Raw genomic sequence first — 19,763 nt, forward strand, 5'->3', positions numbered from 1 at the left:
TATCCTAGTAAGAGCACCAGTGGAAGGGGAAGCCCTGGGTCCTGCTAAGACTGAACCCCCAGTGAACTAGTCTATGGGGGGAGGGCGGCAATGGGGGGAGGGTTGGGAGGGGAACACCCATAAGGAAGGGGAGGGGGGAGGGGGATGTTTGCCCGGATACCGGGAAAGGGAATAACACTCGAAATGTATATAAGAAATACTCAAGTTAATAAAAAAAAAAAATGTCATATAAAAGAAAAAATAAATCCTTGGGAAAAAACCCTTACAATACACATACTCTATATGCGCATCTTCCTGCAGTACGGTTTTAAAATATATATGTAAAAATAGTATATGTATTTAGTAGATACATGTAAAACAATATACATATCATTTAATATTTTTATTTTAAGATAGACCATGTTGTTTTTACAATTACAGGAAATGGGGCCTAATCAAACTTTTTGACTGATAATTATGCATGGAAGAGACATGTGGTTGATGTTTGTAATCACTAGAACTAAAGATACGTAGGGGAGGAAGCAGACAGATGTCCTAGCTTTTCCTGGTGTAGAGCTGCAGCACGCCATTGTCTCAGCTTTGCTTAGTGCAGAAGAATCATGTAGTGGCAGGCGGAGAGCATCAGATTGCGTCTCTGCTGTAGCAGTTGCTGCGGAAGTAGGCTGTGTCCAGAGCCGGGAGGCAGTGAGCACAAAGCCCAGAACACGCTGCCGTGAGCAGACCAGTGTGCCCTGATGCTCATGGCGCTGGCTGCTGCACGGCTCCTCTTGGTGTCGGCCGTAGCTGTATCTAGATGGTTATATTGGCAAGGGAAATTGCCAAACAGTTTTAAGGGTGACTTTTCCATTATTGTCCCTCTTAGAAGTGATTTTATTAACACTTATGGCAACAAACTTGCTCTGTGGTATGGCTTTGAGTGTATTTGTTGTGTGTAGGTTGTAGATTTAGCTTTTCAATTATGAAATTTCACTGACCAGAATATTAATTTTAAAACATAAATTATTTAAAATATTGATATATGTACATTTAGGGATCAATGAGATTTAATATTAAAGTCGGTTCCCTGAAGCATCTTCTGAGATAAACACTGGAATATCTGAATGGTTCTACTCAGGTGTTCTGTCCCCACCCCTTTCTACACTAAGAAACAATTGCATTGTTCATTGATTTTAAGTACATTTTGGTTGCATAAGCAGTTACAGTAAATGTGTATCAATTCCTTTGGCTATTTTTATTATTTTTTTGATTTTGAAAATAGGCACTACTTCTAAGAAGCAACATATAATGAGACGAATTCAGGGACTGAATCAGTGCAGGATAGAGTTAAGTCAGTGTCCTTTTTATAAGATGATGCCAAATAACTTTACAAAGAGTTGCATCATTTATATTGCTTTCAGTAGAGTATGTAGGATCTATTTGAAAGGTACCTTTATGACACTTGAAATTACCAATTTTTTTCTGAACTTGTGGTTGTAAAATACAATATCATTCCTTAGGTTATTATTTTTTCTCCCAATAAATTTTAGAATCAAATTATTAAATCTCTTAAAGTGTGCTAGAATTTTTACTGAAGCTGCAGATCAGCTCAAAGACAATTGACATCTTTATAGGATATGATGTGATGCTACCAATCAAATGCTGGTAAACTGCCCATCTGAAGAGAGAAAAGAGCCTCAGTGTGGAGCGTTTACCTCTCTGTGGTTTAATGAGTGTGTTAAACTGCAGCATGAAACCACTGAACCTGGAATTTTGAAGAAACACACAGAATGACTTCCTGTGGATTAGCCCAAGATAGCTAGTTTCATGACCTCCAGCCACACGTGTAAATATATACATTCATACACACGGGTGTAATTTTAAATTTAGGTTCTGTATTTCAGAGAAAATGTTGTATTTTCCTGAGTCTGGCTTGCTTTGTTTAATATAATGATTTTCAGTTGCATTAGTTTTTCTGTGAACACTGTGATTGCACTTCCTTTACAGCTGCATAGAATTCCGCTGTGATGTGTACTGCATTTTCTTTATCTGTTTGTTTGTTGATGGATAAGTAGGCTGGTTGCATTTTCTATCTGCTGTAAATACTGCAGTTATGCATATGCTTACACAAGCATCCTTGTTGTCTTAGTTCAGGTTTTACTGCTGTGAACAGATACCATGGCAATGTAAGTGTTATAAAGGACAACATTAAATTGGGGCTGGCTTACAGGTTCAGAGGTTCAGTCCAGTATCATCAAGGTGGGAGCATGGCAGCATCTAGGCAGGCATGGTGCAGGAGGAGCTGAGTTCTACATCTTCACCTGAAGGAAGCCAGGAACAGACTGAGCATCCTCAGGCAGCTAGGAGGAGGGTCTCCAAGCCCACCCCCCCACAGTGACACACTTCCTCCAACAAGGCCACACCTTCTAATCGTGCCACTCCCTGGCGCAAGCATATGCAAACCGTCACACTTGTGCTGTGCTAACCTAGGACATACATCCTAGTGGAGTGGTGGTGTCCTGTGGTTGCTGGTTCTGTTTTCAGGTTTTTGAGGAACATCCCATACTGATTTCCACAGGTTGCACATGTTACATTCCCACCAGCACCGAGTAAGGGTGTTCCTTTCCCCTCTGTCCTCACCAGCATTTGTTGTATTTGATTTCTTGATAATAATTAAAAGAATTTAAGATTCTTGACATGAACCTCAAAATAGTTATAATTTGCTTTTCCCTAATGACTAAATCCATCAGAATATTTAAAAAATAGTTAATGAATACTTTAAAAAATATTTATTGGCCATTTTCTGGATGACTAATGATGTTAAACATTTTTTTTCAGGTATTGATTGGCTAATCAATTTATTTTTCAAGAGAAAAATAAAATGTCTATTTAGTTCATTTATTTATGATGATGTTTTTGCTGTTTAATTTTTGCGGTTATATACATGTGTACATATGTATGTAATTACATGTCTAATGCTCAGGTGACAATCTTGTTTCCCTTTGTGGTTATCTCTTCACTCTGGGGATTATGGCTTTTGTTCTGCAAAACCTAGAGGTCCCGCAGTTCACTTGTCAGCTCTTGGCATTATTTTCTGTGCTATTGGAGTCTCTTCAGAAAATCCTGTCTAGTCCTGCACTTCGAGTTGCATCAGCTATGTTTTTTTAGTGGTTTCCAAGTTTATGTTTTATGTTAAAGTCTATGGTATATTTTCATTGATTTTTTTTTATCAGAGAGATGGATTTAGTTTTATTCTTTTACATGTGGAAAACAAGTTTTCCAATCAACTTTTGGTTTAGAGATTGTCATTTCTCCAGTATATGTTTTAACATTTGTAAAATTAAAAATAAGTAGGTGTCTGAATCTGTAGCTGTGGCTTATTTCTGAGTCCTCTGTTTGCGTCCATAGGTGTGCATGTCTGTGTCTGTGCCACTTCGTTGTTCTTACTGCTATTTTTGTTTTTACTGTGGCTATGCTATATAATTGGGAATTAAACATTGGACTATCTCTAGTATGTTGTAGAATTCCTTATCAGTCTCTGCAAATCTTGAATTCTATATGTCTCTTGTATTTGTCTCTTGTATTTGTCATTTTGGAGATCTATCTTTCATAATTTCAAAGATAGAGTCTTTATGCCTTTAGTGTTTATCTTAGCTCTATCTATGGATTCTTTCTTAATCATATAGAGTAATTGCCCTTTATAATAGTCTCTAATACCTCCAGTGAGAAGCAAACCTTTATATTTTTATTATATATATAAAATTTAAATTTTTTATTAAAACATTAAAAATAGTGTGTGTATTGTGTATGTGTGTTTACACCATGGCATATATGTGGAAGTCAGAACACAACTTTTGGGAGATCTCTCTTTGTATCATGTGGGGTCCCAGGATTGAACTCAGGTCTTTAGGCTTGACAGCAAGCACCTTTACCCACTGAGCCATTTCCCTGACTGGAAGCTGCCTTTGTATGTGGCTTCTGTTGGCTTCTGCAGCAAGGACGTGCACTGCTGCTGCTCTGCCTGTATTCACTGAGTGACCGTCCTTACTCCTGCTCTTCTCAGTATCTTGCCACTGCCTTTGTGGATTTCTGAGGCATTTCTTCCCTTGTGTAATAACTCCCATCCATTTTCCTCTATTACAACTCTTTTTTCTTTTACTGGCTCTCTCAGAAGCCACCTCTAGTCTACCATCCTTCTGAGAACAGTATTCTTCTTTCATAGCTAAAGCTTAGATTAGATAAAGGTTAGACCAGATAAAACTGAATGTGTGACATTGTTGTTCCTGGTTAGTGCCGGCTAGTAGATTTTCAGTTTAGAGACTTGCTTGCTTGGGAAATAATGTGTAACTGTTTGTCAACTGTTATTTCTTTTCTGAAAATATGTATTATTTTTTTTTTTACATACAGAAATATTTACTTGAAAAACTTTAATTTTAAAATAGCCCTTCTCCCTAAACTGTGATGCTAACTTAAAGATCTATTTTGCTATGTGGAAATTTTCATTTCTGTTGAATTTATTTTTTCTACATGTAAGCGAATTCAACTGTCTTTCCCCAGTTTCTTTATCAGCATATTATTATAGAAAACTTTTAGCTTTATAGCTAATTACTCCATTGATTTATTTTGTATTTTGATTGAAAGTTGGCAAGAGAGAACATTTATTCTCTCCTTGTCATATAGCTTATAATATTATTTTCAAAGAAAAGTGTAGAAATATGTGAAACACTTATTTGAACTTGGTGTGTCTTGCACTGTGGAGCACTGTAAAGCTGGTGTTTGAATAGGAAGCATCCCTTTGAACTACTGCCTTAAGTTGATGGCTCTTAAAATCCTGTCGGGTTGTGTTGTCTCCTGAATGCCTGTTCCTGTGAAAGGGGAGCAGCGGGATTCATGGGAACTATTTCCAACACATAGGACTCAAAGTTCAAAACTAGAACTGCTTTCTTAGTGCTTTCGTGCCTTGAAATTATCTGAAAGAGGATTTGAAAAGTTGTCCTTCTGCAGGTCTCTTGAAATTTTACCTCTGTGAATTAACAAAGGATTGCAGTTTGACTTCAATTCAAGCTATCTCTATAAATCATAATAAATAACCATTAAAGATAGGAGAACTGTGTAATTGAAAGTAGAGCAGTGATGTACAAATGACTTCTGTTCTGTTTGTGACAGCTCGAAGGTCCATGTGTTTTACAAATTCAGAAGGTCCGCAATGTGGCTGCGCCGAGGGATAATGAGGAGTCCCAAGCTGCGCCAAGGATGCTGCGTGTGCAGATGACGGACGGGCACACGAGTTGTACTGCAGTAGAATTCAGTTACATTTCAAAGATAAGGTGACTCATGTAACTTGTTAAGAGGATCTGAGGGTGCTTTTCAAACCTGAATTCATCGTCAGAACTTGAAAAAGCAGGAAAGGAGTCTTAAGTGAATGCTGTAATTTTCCATAAGAAATTTTTGGGATTTTTATGTCTGTTTTGTCTAAAAGACAACTAGGGATGAAATTAGTTATTCTTTATTTTGTGGTAACTATAAAACAAATTTAAGATACATATGCATGTTTTTTTCCCAGAAAATCTTTGGTTATTCACTGTTTAGAACACATTAGAATATCTTTAATATTTTTTTCCCTAACAGGTTAGCAGCCGACTGTACACAGTGATGTGTTATTACACTATCTAAGATTCTAGCCAAGGGAAGCTAATATACTTTCTGAGGAGATAATTAAAGTTAAAGAGTCTTATGGCTTCCTACTTTGTAAGAAAGAATTCTTTAAGGAACAATCTTCCACATTCTTATTTAATTTAAAATATGTTTTTATTAAATCTTTGAGCATTTAATATAATGTATTTTGATAATTTTGTCCCCTCCTGGAATTCCTCCTAAATCCACTACCACTCCTTAGCCATGCTGATTTCCTGGTATTGGCAAAACCTTGTTAGTATAATTGTGCTGCTGCTGATTACTGCTGAACTTGGAGATGGGACATTGCTCTCAGTGACTGCCCTTCTGACCACAGAGCTCTGTAAGGGAAGGGAAAACCCTCTGTAAGGGTTGTTCGTGACTATTCATCTGTCAATTTTGAGTTATGACTAGGAATGTTAAGCTTATGAAGCTCAGAACAATTGTAATGGCTTTCTTGAGGTAGGGTTGATAATATGCAATGATATACAGAACAATATCTAATCTCTTCCTCTGTATGGGTTCTTTGAAGTTTGAGAACTAGGCATATTCTTACTTCTTTTCACTAATGATTTTTATTAGCCATCTTTTAAAAGGATGTGGTATTAATACTCACTGACTTGATGTTGCATGTATTAGCATGTGATGAATTTCATGAGCCTTAAAAATGTGAATAATGAAGCCATTGCAGAATAATTTCTAATTCATCCCAAGTGTTTCATGCAGACTATTTTAGGAGTCCTATTTGGAGAGCTTCCCCCTTGCTGTATGTGGGAAGAGATGGAGTAGGGTTTATATCTATGCTTTTACTTCAGAACAAACCTACATGATGAAGTGAACTTCATCCTGAGTTTCCTTTAGCAGAGTTGGTGGGAAGATAAGCATCTTGTATCTGGTTTTTGTGCAAGGATTTGTGATGCAAGGTTTACCAAGCATCTGATTAACATTGACCTTCCGTAGAACAGTCTCGCTATGGTCAATGCTCATGTACTTTCAAGTCAGTGCGTAAGAGTCTTTTTAAAGTTATTGAATAACTAATTCTCATGTTCATATGGTTAACACGACTAGATGACTAACAAAAGGATTTTTATAGATTACTATAGCTCATATAGGTGTTAACTTTCTGTGTTTATTACTAGACAAATATTTTTCTATATTAAAATTTAGTTTAATAATGATATATTTTTGGGGTTGGGGATTTAGCTCAGTGGTAGTGCGCTTGCCTAGGAAGCGCAAGGCCCTGGGTTCGGTCCCCAGCTCCGAAAAGAAAAAAAAAAAATAATGATATATTTTTGTCCTGTATAGCAAAACCTTATAAAAAGGAAAGGGGGGGAGGTATTGTATTCATGAGTTGAAAGTACTTTCCTGGCTGGAGAGATGAATCAGTAGTTAAAAGCACTAAATGCTCTTCCATTTCAACTCCAGCTCAATTCCCAGCACCCTCATGGCAGCTCACAATCATCTGTAACTCCAGATCCACAGGATCTGATTCCATACATGCAGACAAAACACCCAGAAACATAAAATAGAATTTTAAAAGAGAAGGAGAAAATTCTTCTCTGTCTTTTCCTTTTTCTTTACCACAGCTTTGTGAGGTGTGATTTGTTAACTTGTGGAAACTGAGGCTCATTTTATCTATTCATTTATCGCTTGGTCTTCATTTATGATGATCTATTTTTACTTTATAGCTAGTTCTCTTGAAATCTAGTTTGGATGTTAGCGTATTGTGATTAAGTAAGACTCCTTTTCAGTTTGTGGACGAGTGTCATTGCAGCTTTAACTGCTGACTCCTTTTGTTTCTCCTGTGTCAGCCTGAACACACCACCTGGCACAAAAGTGAAGCTCTCCGGCACTGTGGACATAAAGAACGGATTCCTGCTGTTAAGTGACTCTAATACCACAGTTCTTGGTGGTGAAGTGGAACACCTAATTGACAAGTGGGCGTTACAGAGAGTAAGTGTGCAATACAACTAGCTCAGACTATTAGAACATCAGCGTTTCTGACTGCATTCTCTTGAGCTCTTCCCACAGTGAGCAGTAGCATTAGTCTTTTGTGTCAGGATTATTAAACTAGCACATGCTCAGTAGAAAAACTATCTGCTGTACTCTAACAACATTCTTCCTCAAAAGGAAGTGACAATTTTCAGTACTTGGTCCATTTTACTCATGTTTTAAATATTAATATTATAATATCTTGACAGGTTTGAAATTTGTCAGTTAAGAAAAAGATATATTAAAGTCAGATCAATGCTTATATAATTTTCCAACATCTCAGCAAGAATCATTCCACTTAGAACTATGAAGTCAGGTAGGAACTTACTCACTTCCAGTAAAGACACACAGACAAGCATGCATGCACTCTTGCCTCTGTCCACCAGTCTACTTTCTGTCTCTGTGGGCTTGACTATTTGAATATCTCTTAGACATGTTATATACTAGTATTTGTTCCTTTGTGTCCAGCTTATTCTGTATAAGGTAATATCTATAATGTAGGATGTCAGAGTTACTCTTTTATAGGCTCAATAGTACTCCACTGGCTATGAATACTATATTTTGTTTTTCCTCTGTCAGTGGGCATTAGTGTTGTACTTGTCTTTTGCTCACTATAATAAAGCTGCTGTGAACATGGGTGCGCAAATAATAGCCCCTTTCAGGTCGTTTGCATGTTTATTTGTAGAATTGCTGGGTTATAATGTAATTTTGTTTTTATTCTTTTAATATGGTTCTGACTTCTACACTGGTTATTTTCTCATAGTACCTATTCTGTGTGTGTGTGTGTGTGTGTGTGTGTGTGTGTGTGTGTGTGATAGTACCACTTTAGTTTCTGTGTATATTTATCAAGGCATAATGCTGCTGAATGTCTCGTCGCTTGGTTGTTGTTCTTACTGAACCCTCTGTGCTCTGCTTTCTGCATTGTACTCTGAAGCTGGATTTACTTCTTCCCTTAGGAATGGCGTTCCTATGCTACATAGGACTGGGTTTCTGACCAGGCCACACTCATTGTGTGGAAAGGGAACTTAGGCCTGGCTTTTGTACCTTCATTAGTGCAAGAAATAGAATTCTTCTAAGTTGTTTTTAATTTTTCATGTTAACAAGAAATGTTAATTCATGTCTTAATGTAAATTGAATTGGTTTATAGCTGTTTACGTAATCCTTTCCTTGTAAGGGAATGAAACTGAGCTAAGGGCCATGCTGTTCTTCTTGAGTGAGAGAGATTGTTAACATATGGAGATCATGCAGAGATGCGCTCCTGTACTGTGTTGACGGTCCTTTGCTCACTAAGCTGATGCTGTGTTCTCTTAGGTTTATTATTCAATCTGTGGTTTACATGACACATATGAGTGTTTACAGAATCCAGGGACTCTGGAATATGTTAAACAATACAGTACACAGTGAAGTTTTAAAAGTACTTTGTGACTCTTTTACACTGTATTTTCATCATAACATGTGTAATATTAATTAGCACAAGTTTAAAGTTTAGAAGGTAACTTTATAATTAACAGATGCATGTTAATACCGTCAATGGAAGGATACAGAACGGGGTGCTGCTGAGTTTCCTTTGGTCCTAGGAAGGACTTCAGAATGTGAGAAAGTGCTTTGTTGTTCTTCTAATTCTGATTAGGCAAGCTTAAAAAAAAATACCTGAAACTCATAAGAGTTTGGAAGCTTGCGTATATTAAATACCAATCAGAGGCTCAGCAGGTAAAGATGTTTGCTGTCAAACTTCATGGCTGGAGTTTACCTCAGACCTTGAGTTTGATTCCTGGAATCCACATGGGGGACGGGGAGAACTGACTCATGAAAGTTGTCTTCTACCCTTACATACTTACGCTTGTGTGTTAGTGCGTTTGTGTACATACTCACATGCATACAAAGTACGACAGAACTTTTAAAAAATTCAGTTGGTTGAATATTTCTTCAAAGTATGAATTAATATAAGATAATTTGAAAAATGTTATTGTGTGACTTTATATTTTATCAACTATAGGATTCTAGTATTTAAAGAACTAGAAATCACCCTTATCAGTAATGACTTTTTTCTAGTATTATCTCTAAAAATGTTATTTTTGTAGAAAACTTTCAGGCATTATTCTTCTATTGGTTATGTGCTTCAGAGTAAAATTGTTCTTGCCAGAGCATATTTTCTGTGAATTGACTATAGTTTAAGGAGGTCTGTTTTCTCCAAAGGATACCAGCTTGAAAAGTATTTCTAAAAATTAAACTTGATCGTATTTTGGTCAGAGTGATGACGAAAGAACTTTTCCAGCTTATAGAAATAAAGATCACAGTATTTTTTCTGTCTTGTAGTTTGAAATGCTTTAAAGAAGTCTATTGTGTCTCTTAATATTCTACTCTAAGCTATGTGTTTCTGGTATGTGCGGCTAGTGTGTTTAAATGTGTGTTTGATGCTTTATGACCGATTCTGTTTTTAAATAGAGCTTACTAAAACACAACAGAAGCAATATTGGAGCTGAAGGTGGCCCGCCTCCTTTTTTACCTTTCGGACAGGTAAGCAATTTCCTCTGGCGGGTGGATTCAGTCAGGAAAACATTCTTTATTGTACTTAAGTTGTATATGGTTTTGTGCCATACTGTTTACTCAGACATCATAGAATTATATCAAAACATGAAGGCCAAGAAATTTAATAATACTGCTCTTATTCCAAAGATTGAAGCCATTAAGAGTTATGTATGTAGAGCAAATTACAGCTAGATAGGTTAATAGAAAATAGTATTTAAATGAGAAATTTAAAAGTAAGGGGATTAAAATATATATGGCAAAAATTTCCCCCAAATTCTGTTTTCAGCTTAGCCTCCATTCACTTATTCTTATTAGTCAGACACCTAATTTTGTTGTATGCTGATGTTTTCAACTACAGCAGCCTGGATTATTCTTCTATAGGAAATAAATAAGTCAATGTGTAGTCTTTAATTTTTAACCTCTTGTCTTAGTTAAGTATTACTGTAACAAAAGACTGTGACCAAGGTAACTTTTAAAAGGAATTATTTAATTGGGGCTTAAGGTTTCAGAGGTAAAGACTATCCTGGCAGGAAACAGAGGCAGGCAGACAAGCATGGTGCTGGGCCTGTAGCTGAGAGGTTACATTTTGATCCAGTAGCATGAGAGAGAGAGAGAGAAAGCCAACTGGGAATGGCCTGGGTTTTAGAAACTTCAAAACTCGAGGTCAGTGACACAAGTCTTCCACCAAGCCCACACCTCCTAATCTTTCCCAGTTTTACCAACCAGGGTCTGGGCATTCAGACATGTGAGCCATGGGAGCCATTCTCATTCAGACCACCACATCTTTCCTACTGTGAAGGAGATTTGTGGACGGTTTGAGCTGGCCCTGTGTCTTGTCTTCCTTTCTGTACTCAGCCTGGACCTGTGTTCTCCAAGATCTCTTCTGTCTTCTCTTGCTTCTCCCTAGATGAGCCGGAGAGCACTCCCTGTGGTCGTTGGCTTTGCCTTGCTTGCGGGCCAGCACAGTTTTGTTTTTTTTTTTTTTTTGGAGCTGAGGACTGAACCCAGGGCCTTGTGCTTGCTAGGCAAGCGCTCAACCCCTAGCACAGTTTTAAACTTTTTATTCTGTGCTTTTCTTACAGAATACTGGCTAAACCGAAGGTGAATTGGGACATAAAAATATGAAATTGAAACCAACATTTTATTTTGTATGTTACTTGAATTTTGTTTGAAACTTTGGTACTAAAAATATACCTAGTTGATAAAAAGATATGGGATAGGATCAATTGGTTGGTATCTTTAAAACAATTTTTATGAGCTATACTTAGATTTAAATTAGAGCCATTCCTGTATTATAGGTGTGCCCCCTCCCCCCTTTTAAAGATAAAGGTAGATTAAAAAGTCCAGTGTTGTGGTCCATGTTAGTAACATTCTGCTTGTAATAAAAGAACCCAGAATGAAATATTATAGTAATGTATGCTTGAAAATAATAATTGACACTTGTACAATTTTATTTTTTCCTGAGCCATTTGTAAAATTTTTCTTAAATTGCTTAAGATATAAAAATGACTTTTTTCTAGAGAGAATTAATGATTTAGTTACTTGTCATTACTGTCCAGAATTGAAATGCATATTGTTATAAATGTAGGACTAGGAAGTATAGCAGAAGGTTTAGTTTCCGTGATGTTTTTTTTCTTCATTGTGAAGAGTTTGTGCAGCAGAGTACAGCAGGTAGGTAGCTAAAATTATAGTGCTAGCTCTCTCCGTGTTGCTATAAATGGCATGTTTATCTTGGAGGAAAAATACTATATTTGTGTAACACGTTTGAGTATTTCCCCTTCTCTCTTTCATATAGTTAATGAGCTGAGGAAAAAAAACCCTGTTACTTTAGAAGGCTTATACTAGTGTGGAGTTGAGAATTCAGAGACTGTTTTCAGATAGAGACACCTGTTTTAAATTATGATATTAAAAGTTTAAACCTTAACAACAAATAAAACTTTGCATCTTAATTGGGCATGGTTTTAGCCTTTGACTTACAAGTTCCAACACATTTGTTACATGTTAATAAGTGTACTGCCTGACTCATGGATATTGTGGTGTGATGTGAAAATTGAAATCTAATTACAAATCAAATTTACCTGATCTTAATTATTGTAGACAACTTGAAATCTACAATAGCTTTTAAGTTATTGTCCTAGAATTAAACTTGGGTCTTGCAGTCCAGTATGTTTTGTAAATGTGTGGCCTTATTTAGGTGATATATGTGTGTATGTATGTATGTATTATGTATGTATATACACAGATATAATCTTTAATTTATATCTATTTAAAAGTTACATTGTAATCAGCTTCCTAGTTTTTGTGTGTATGTGGTTTTTGTTTTTTGTTTTTTTTTTTTAAGTCTATTGGATAGAGTGGTTGTTTTGCCTTTACCCAATGATAAGAAATATAAACATTTTGTTTGAGGAAATAGTTCTTATGAAGAACTGTATTTCTTGGAATTTCTCTTGGAATTACTGAGTGATATGAATGTATTTTCTCAGAAATGTGCATCTACTGTCCAAGTGGATAGCAGAGAACTTGATCGAAGAAAGACATTACAAGTTTCATTGCCTGCCAAACCTACAAATGATAATGATGAGTTTGAAAAGCAAAGGACTGCTGCCATTGCAGAGGTCGCAAAGAGCAAAGAGGTAAGAAGTGGGTGTTTGCAAACTTCTCCCCTGGCGTTCTCTAGAGTTGCCTGTGGTCATTATTGCTTTTCACAATACACATCCCCAGAGTCCTCATGCTCCTCTCTTTACAGACTGTCCAAGCAGAGGGAGGCTATGCTCCTCTGCGTTAGGCCTGCCTGCTGTATTCCAAGTCACCTTGGCAAATCCTGAAAATATTTCTGTTAACATGTCATCCACCCAATGTCCTTCCTTTTTTTTCTCAGCAAAATAACTAAACGCATCTTTCTTTTGCGTGACAGCAGAGGGCGTCCTGTTATTAGCTGGACTAGTTACTACTTTCCCAAGATACTGTTCCTCAGTAGTGCTCCCTCTGAAAAGGGAGATTTGTGAGGGATGACTTACGAGCGGGGTCAATTAGTACATCAGAATTATGTCTTGCTAGCTTATTTTATGTTGACTAGAGTAGAGCAAACATGTTAATCTTAGGATTTTATGTGGCTGTATAGTGACACGGGACAGACACATGGACATGCACACACACACGCTCTCCATCATAGGCCAAATTGGTTTTAATTTCTTGCTTACTTGGACTAGGTTTTTTCTCTGTTGATTGATTTTTATTTTCAGTTTAATATGAATTTTTGTTTGTGAGTTTCTTGGTTAGAATTCTTACTTTTTAAGATTGAAATAGTTTGCCGTGTTCAGAATACAATGAATGTTTGTGAGCAATCACTTTTCTACATAACTTCAAAGTTTCACCAGAAAACATGACATTTGCTTGTCCTCCTTCTTGTCTTTCTTGCTCCTGTTTAGGGTAGGGCTGAAAGCAAACCCTCTGGAACCAGACAGCCCAGAGCATGTCATGCTGACAATGCTAAACTGATGAGCTTTGGTGCTCCGTTTGCTACAACTGTCAAATAGGAGCAGCAGTGAACTGTCCTGACTGCTGTGGGTGTTGTAATTGGCCATCCTCCCTACACCCTGCACAGATTGTGACATCCTTTTGTGACAGTTACCACAAATGTTGGTGTTCTGCAGGATGCTCTTCTTTCTAAGGCACTTAAGACCATTAAATTAAGTGTATTTTTATGTAGTTTATCTGAATATATTCATTTCCCCCCAAATATTATCTGATTCTAAAGTGTAGATTTATATTTTAGATTGTAAACTGTAGAAGAGGATATTTGATATAGCCTGTTCCATGGGTTGATGTGAATCTCAAGCTTTCTTCCTAAGGTTTTATTTGCTATAGTTACAAATGTCTATATATTAGAGTATATGGTTTACATTATAATGTACTTCAGTGTTATAATTGATCATGCTTCCTTTACAAGTATAAAGAATCATACGTTTTAGGACAGAAACAGATTTCAGGATTCTTTAATTTCTGAATGAGAGTGTTGAAGTTCGAAGTTAATGAACTCAGGACTTATCCAGTGTTACCCAGTAGCCATCTTTAGGAGTAAATTGACATGTTTGAATGATCTGCATTGTAAATAACAAAAGATACAGTTGAAATTCACATGACAATTTTATATGCATAGACCTTATACCTCAGGATAATGAAATTTGATGGGTGATTTCAAGGAGGTGAGAAATTAACTGTGTTATAGCTAAGGAAGAATAATTTATGGAAAAAGAAAGCTGCAGAAAAAGCTGTTTACAGAAATGTGCTCTGCAAGAGGCAGGAACAGAGTAATGGGGGGTCTACTGCGGCATTCACAAACTGTTGAAAAGACTGACTTACTACTTAGACATTTCCAGCTTTTGAGTCTTTTGCTCACAGCAGTAACATCAGCTAATCTGTATCTAAAAGGGCTACTTCTGACTGCTTCATTGAGATGGGTTATAACAAAGGAAGATTGGAATTGTAGACAAACTGATTCTGGAAAAGAAGTGATGATATCTTTCTTCATTCTCTATAGGCTGAGAAAAATTGTCGGTTTCAGAAATTTTGAAATTAGGAAGGCTTCTGAGAGATACAGGGAATTATAGCAGTGGAGAAGTAAAGAATGACTAAAGATTTTTATGCTGGGATATTGTCTGGATACCTTGAAATCCAGAAGATTAGAGTGGGGAATATGTAAGTTGAGGTACTCTGGTACTCCATTTGGAACATATGAATATTGAGATGCATACTAGAGATGTTGTAATGTTTAATAAGCAGTGAGCCAAAAGAGTGAAAAGAGCTTTGGTATAGATAGCCTACAGTTGAGGGTTCTATGTAGTCGGATGGTTTGATGTGTGGCCTTGTGGGAGTAGGTGTGTCACTGAGGATGTGGGCTTTAAGACCCTTGTCCTAGCTGTCTGGAAGCCAGTCTTCCCAGTGGCCTTCACAACAGGATGTAGAACCCTCAGTTCCTTCCACTCCATGGCTGCCTGGACACTGCCATACGCCCACCATGATGATAGTGGACTAAATCTCTGAACCTGTAAGCCAGCCCCAATTAGATATTGTTCTTTATAAGAGTTGCCTTGGTCATGGTGTCTGTTCACAGCAGTAAAACCCTAAGACAGATGGTATTAGGCTAAGTCAGATCACCAAAGGAATGAGTGTTTATAGAAAAGACAAAAGGTAACACACTGGATAAGATTTTAGCTCTGGAGGATAGATGAATAGAAGTCAGTTCCTCCAGACTGATCATTAGTATAGAGAGAAATAAGACAATTTGGGGTAAGTGTCATGGGTAAGGGAGTAAGGAGTGCTTACCAAGGCTAGATGAAAAGTGTTGTAGGCTATTGACTGATGCTGGAGTATTGAAGTTATTGACTTCCTCGATGCTCATCCTGGCGTGGTGAACACTTGAACTTTTTAAAAGTAAAAGAGCAAGCAGGCTCAACAGGGACAATGGCAAAGCAGTGATTGGAGGACTGGATCATGAGGTGTAAAAATGTGTGGACTGTGAAGTGCAGTAAGATTGACAGGCAGCTGTGATGGTCTTAGGGATGCCTCATCCACCCACCATGATGTCATTGCACTGCTCTGCATTATTTATGGCTTGGGAGTCGGCAGCTGTTTAAATCCTTACAACTGAAAATGCTGTTCTCCCATTTGTAACCCACAAAATGCAAAGAAAATATTAAGGAAATAAATATAGATGATGGGCATATTTTATTGTCACCAAAAGCAAAAGCACTTTGGAGTTGTGGAATATAAATCTTAATTCAAACAAGTCAGACTCCAGACTTTTTAGGTAACTGTGTTCTACCAAAATAGTAATTGCCATCTGCATTAGACCATTTGCCCTGTGCGTTACTGAGGTAATACTGTTGATGATGGCCTCACAGGATTGATTTTCTCATTCCTTTTGTAGGGATAAAAACCTTGAGAAGCAGTGAAAGGTGAAAGTTAAGTGGTTTGCCTGAGGGAAGAAGCAGAGATCCCATAAACTAGCTTGTCTAGACAGTTGAAAGCTGAGCGTGTGCTGCAGTGCCCACCTAGTTGAACAGTTGAACATGGAATGACAATGAAGACTTCTTAATTTTATCAAACTTAAATAACATGATATTCAAGTACTGAAAATGTTGTGTACTAATGTATGTCTAGTATAAATTTCTCATTTTTTACATTCTACTTTACATTTTTATGTAGTTCTCAATGTTGAATAAATTAAGATGCTTTGTTATTATAATATTTAATAATACATAGTATATATAAAATCATTTAAAATGTGCTTTTTTATTTAAAATATATTTTCAACAATTATCACTAATAAAAAAATCAACTTTTAACTTGCTTTTAATTTTACCAAAGGTATCAGACAGAAAAAAAAACTATATAAGATTTCTCTTTTGATGTATCAGCTGTGGAATGCTTTTCAGCCATGATCTTGTATCTTTCCAAGCCAATGATCTTCATGTTCTATTTTTTTCATAATTATTTTGAAAAGAGATGATTAATGAAATTAAATCACATTTCAAATTTATTCAAGTACATCAACAAAATAATATATAGACTCAGCCTTCTACATATTGTTGGTAAGGAATGACATATATGATGAATGTAGATAATGAATTAATAATCAAATTTACTCTTTGTTCATGCTATATTTAATTCTAAGATTATATAATGATCCATATCAGGCGTGACACGCTGTCATTGACTCTTGGCTCAGCTTAGTACTTTGTTTAGACTAACCTTGAGCTGTAGATGGTTCTAGGGCTGGAATCCAAGATGTATTCAAATATTTTACTGGAGTAATTGAGACAACTAATCTTTATGACGTTTATATCATCTCATTTTAGTCTGTATTGATGCACACATAGATTTGTTTTGGTGACTTAATTAAAATCTAGTAATTTTTTTTGTAGAAAGAAAATGCTTTGGCTTGCAGATGTTTGTGCTCTATGCTATTCATAAGTGTCAGTTATTTTAATTTTACTTATAAAAAGTAATTAAGCTTTAAGTGATTACTTTTTCCAGTTTTTTAAGTAATAATCTGTGTATGATATTTAAAATACTATTTACTTACATCTTCTTTGTTTTTCTCTTATCTGAAGACCAAGACATTTGGAGGAGGTGGAGGTGGAGTCAGAAGTCATCTCAATATTGGTGCTGGCGGGCACCGAAATCGGGAGGTTTCACAGAAGGAAAAGGCTTCCAAGTCAGAGAGCAAAAATGAAGGTGTCTATAGAGAACTGGTAAGTGTAACGTAATGGACCAGCCACAGAAGAGCTAGACTATGCTTTGGACATCTTCCTCCTCCTCCCCCTCCTTCTTCTTTTTAGTAATTCTTCTTTGTAATTTTGTTGAGGTGCTGTATAAAATACGTGTTTTGGAGTGAATAGGGAAGTATACTTATTTATTTTGCTTGTTTGTTTTTACTATAAAAATTTATGAGTCCATGTTTTCTTTGCCATATTATTTTTCTAAGAGTTTATTCTAATATAGCATAAGTTTTTCTTGTTTTGGATTTTCAATGAAAGTTGCTGTAACTTAGGTTCCTCCTTGACCATCAGTGTGGTGAAACAGTAAGTCAGAATGCTGTGCTAGTGCGACAGTTTTGCTATAGCTAGGAATGAAAATCTGAGTAAAGGACAGTTGAAATGGGTATTTGTACGTCATTAGCACAGCTGTCTCTGTTCCCTTCAGGTTGATGAGAAAGCGCTGAAGCACATAACGGAAATGGGCTTCAGTAAGGAGGCGTCGAGGCAAGCACTGATGGATAATGCCAACAACCTAGAGGCAGCCTTGAACGTACTTCTGAACAGCAGTAAACAGAAGCCTGTCGTGGGTCCTCCTCCCAGAGGTATAGCTCATGTGCAGCGAATACGTGAAGGACCAAGGCCGAGTGTTATACTTGGAGAGCTATACCGTTAGGTAACACTGGTTCTTAGAAGCGTGAGGCTTGGAACCATGCAGGTCATGCAGGCTGCTTCCTGTGAGTGTTTATATAGACTGTGTCTAAGAGGGACTTGCTTAGCAGGGTTGTTAGAGGTAAGAGAGAGACCATGATGCACACTGGCTTGTTCTGTTACTTATGTCTAGATAGATCTGTGCCATTTGTATTAAAGACTTACCACCTAAAATAAACCAAACAGTATCTTTTACTTGGATAAAGTAGTACTGTTGGAGAATCAGATTGAGAATCCCTGTACATGACATAAATAACCATGCATATGCATTGTAGTATGTAGAATAATATTCTAAATTTTATGTGAACATGTTAGATGCCTTTATGGTACAGCAATGCTTACAGAGTTTTACTAAACAGAGATATAATTATGCTAAGTCAACTTTATTTTTTTGTAGAAAGAAAATATATTTTAAGGTAAAATATTTTTAAATTTAAAAACAGTAATTTGTGTTTATTTTAAATCTAAGTCCTGTATTCATTTGACAAATCTTTGATAGATCATATAGAGTAGTAAAAGTACCTCTTTCTTATTGGATATTTTATTTGTTTACATTTCAAATGTTATTCCCTTTCCTGGTTTCCCCTGCAGAAACCCCCATACTCTCTCCCCTCCCCCTCTTAATAGCTGTATTTAAAGCTATTTTATTGTTAAAGAAATTCACTCAAGCCAGTGAGAGGAAATGCATGTACAGTCCTGTTTACAAGATTGCTGACTGTGTCTTAGTGGTGTCTTCCGTTGCTTTTCACACACCATGTATATATGTATGTGCTTTTCAACCTAAGGTAGAGGGAAAGGCAGGGGGCGAGTACGATCAGAAGATGAAGAAGACCTAGGAAACGCAAGACCGTCAGCACCAAGCACATTATTTGATTTCTTGGAGTCTAAAATGGGAACTCTGAATATGGAAGGTAAGCTAACTTGAAAATAGTATTAAAAATATATCAATTTCTTTTTAAAAGACCAACCTCATTTACAGTTGTACAAATGATTTCTATTCTGGATGGTTGCTTAGAATTTTTATAGTGAATTTCATTTGGCCAAAACACAGGAGAAAGTTTTAATATTTACATTCTGAAACAAAATCAGCTTACGATGCTTCTAATGGTGTGTTGAGTGATATCACCACAGTACTGCACCCACAGCTCCTAGTACATTGGGAAGCTAGATGTACAGATAGTTGTGATGGACAATTTACTGTAGCATAACTTGTGGTGTTTACATCATTTCTGAAATCGGTTTGTTTGTCGTTCTTCACATGTTCCTAAGTGGCTGAAAGTGTTGCTGGGAGAATATACTTTCCCCACTGTTTCCTATGATGTACAGTAATGAAAAACATAAATAGTGGGAGGGAAAGAAGTCTGTTCAATATGTATCTTTCTACAAATAGAATATGAGAAGTGTTTTCAAATATTATAATTAAAATATTAAAGATTGAAATCATATTATCTTTTAGATTTACTTTTTAATTCAGCCAAGTAAAGTTAGAAGCAAAATACTTTTAATACAAAATCTAAGTGTCTATATTTCATGAAAACCGGGGTTTATCATTGGATTTTACATTATATATATAATTTACGCAAATTATATGTAAATATGTTCTTATATACTCACATACTTAAA

At 36.4% G+C, this 19,763-nt stretch overlaps 1 protein-coding gene across 7 annotated transcripts in view; it reads left to right on the plus strand.

Moving 5' to 3' along the window:
* The window catches only part of Tdrd3 (tudor domain containing 3), a 162,852-nt gene that overhangs the window by 54,320 nt on the left and 88,769 nt on the right, over window positions 1-19,763 (plus strand). For all 7 annotated transcript variants that reach the window (XR_005493732.2, XR_005493733.2, XM_063274315.1 and 4 more), the window contains 7 exons: window positions 5,143-5,303; window positions 7,461-7,602; window positions 10,087-10,158; window positions 12,654-12,803; window positions 17,286-17,426; window positions 17,878-18,034; window positions 18,926-19,051. Coding sequence is in view for 5 of the 7 variants with exons in the window: in XM_063274315.1 (XP_063130385.1) it covers window positions 5,143-5,303; window positions 7,461-7,602; window positions 10,087-10,158; window positions 12,654-12,803; window positions 17,286-17,426; window positions 17,878-18,034; window positions 18,926-19,051 (949 nt within the window). In the remaining 2 variants the exon portion in view is untranslated. The remainder of the gene's footprint in view (window positions 1-5,142; window positions 5,304-7,460; window positions 7,603-10,086; window positions 10,159-12,653; window positions 12,804-17,285; window positions 17,427-17,877; window positions 18,035-18,925; window positions 19,052-19,763) is intronic.

The sequence above is a fragment of the Rattus norvegicus genome, chromosome 15 (genome assembly GCF_036323735.1).
Source record: "Rattus norvegicus strain BN/NHsdMcwi chromosome 15, GRCr8, whole genome shotgun sequence".
Lineage (NCBI taxonomy): Eukaryota > Metazoa > Chordata > Mammalia > Rodentia > Muridae > Rattus > Rattus norvegicus.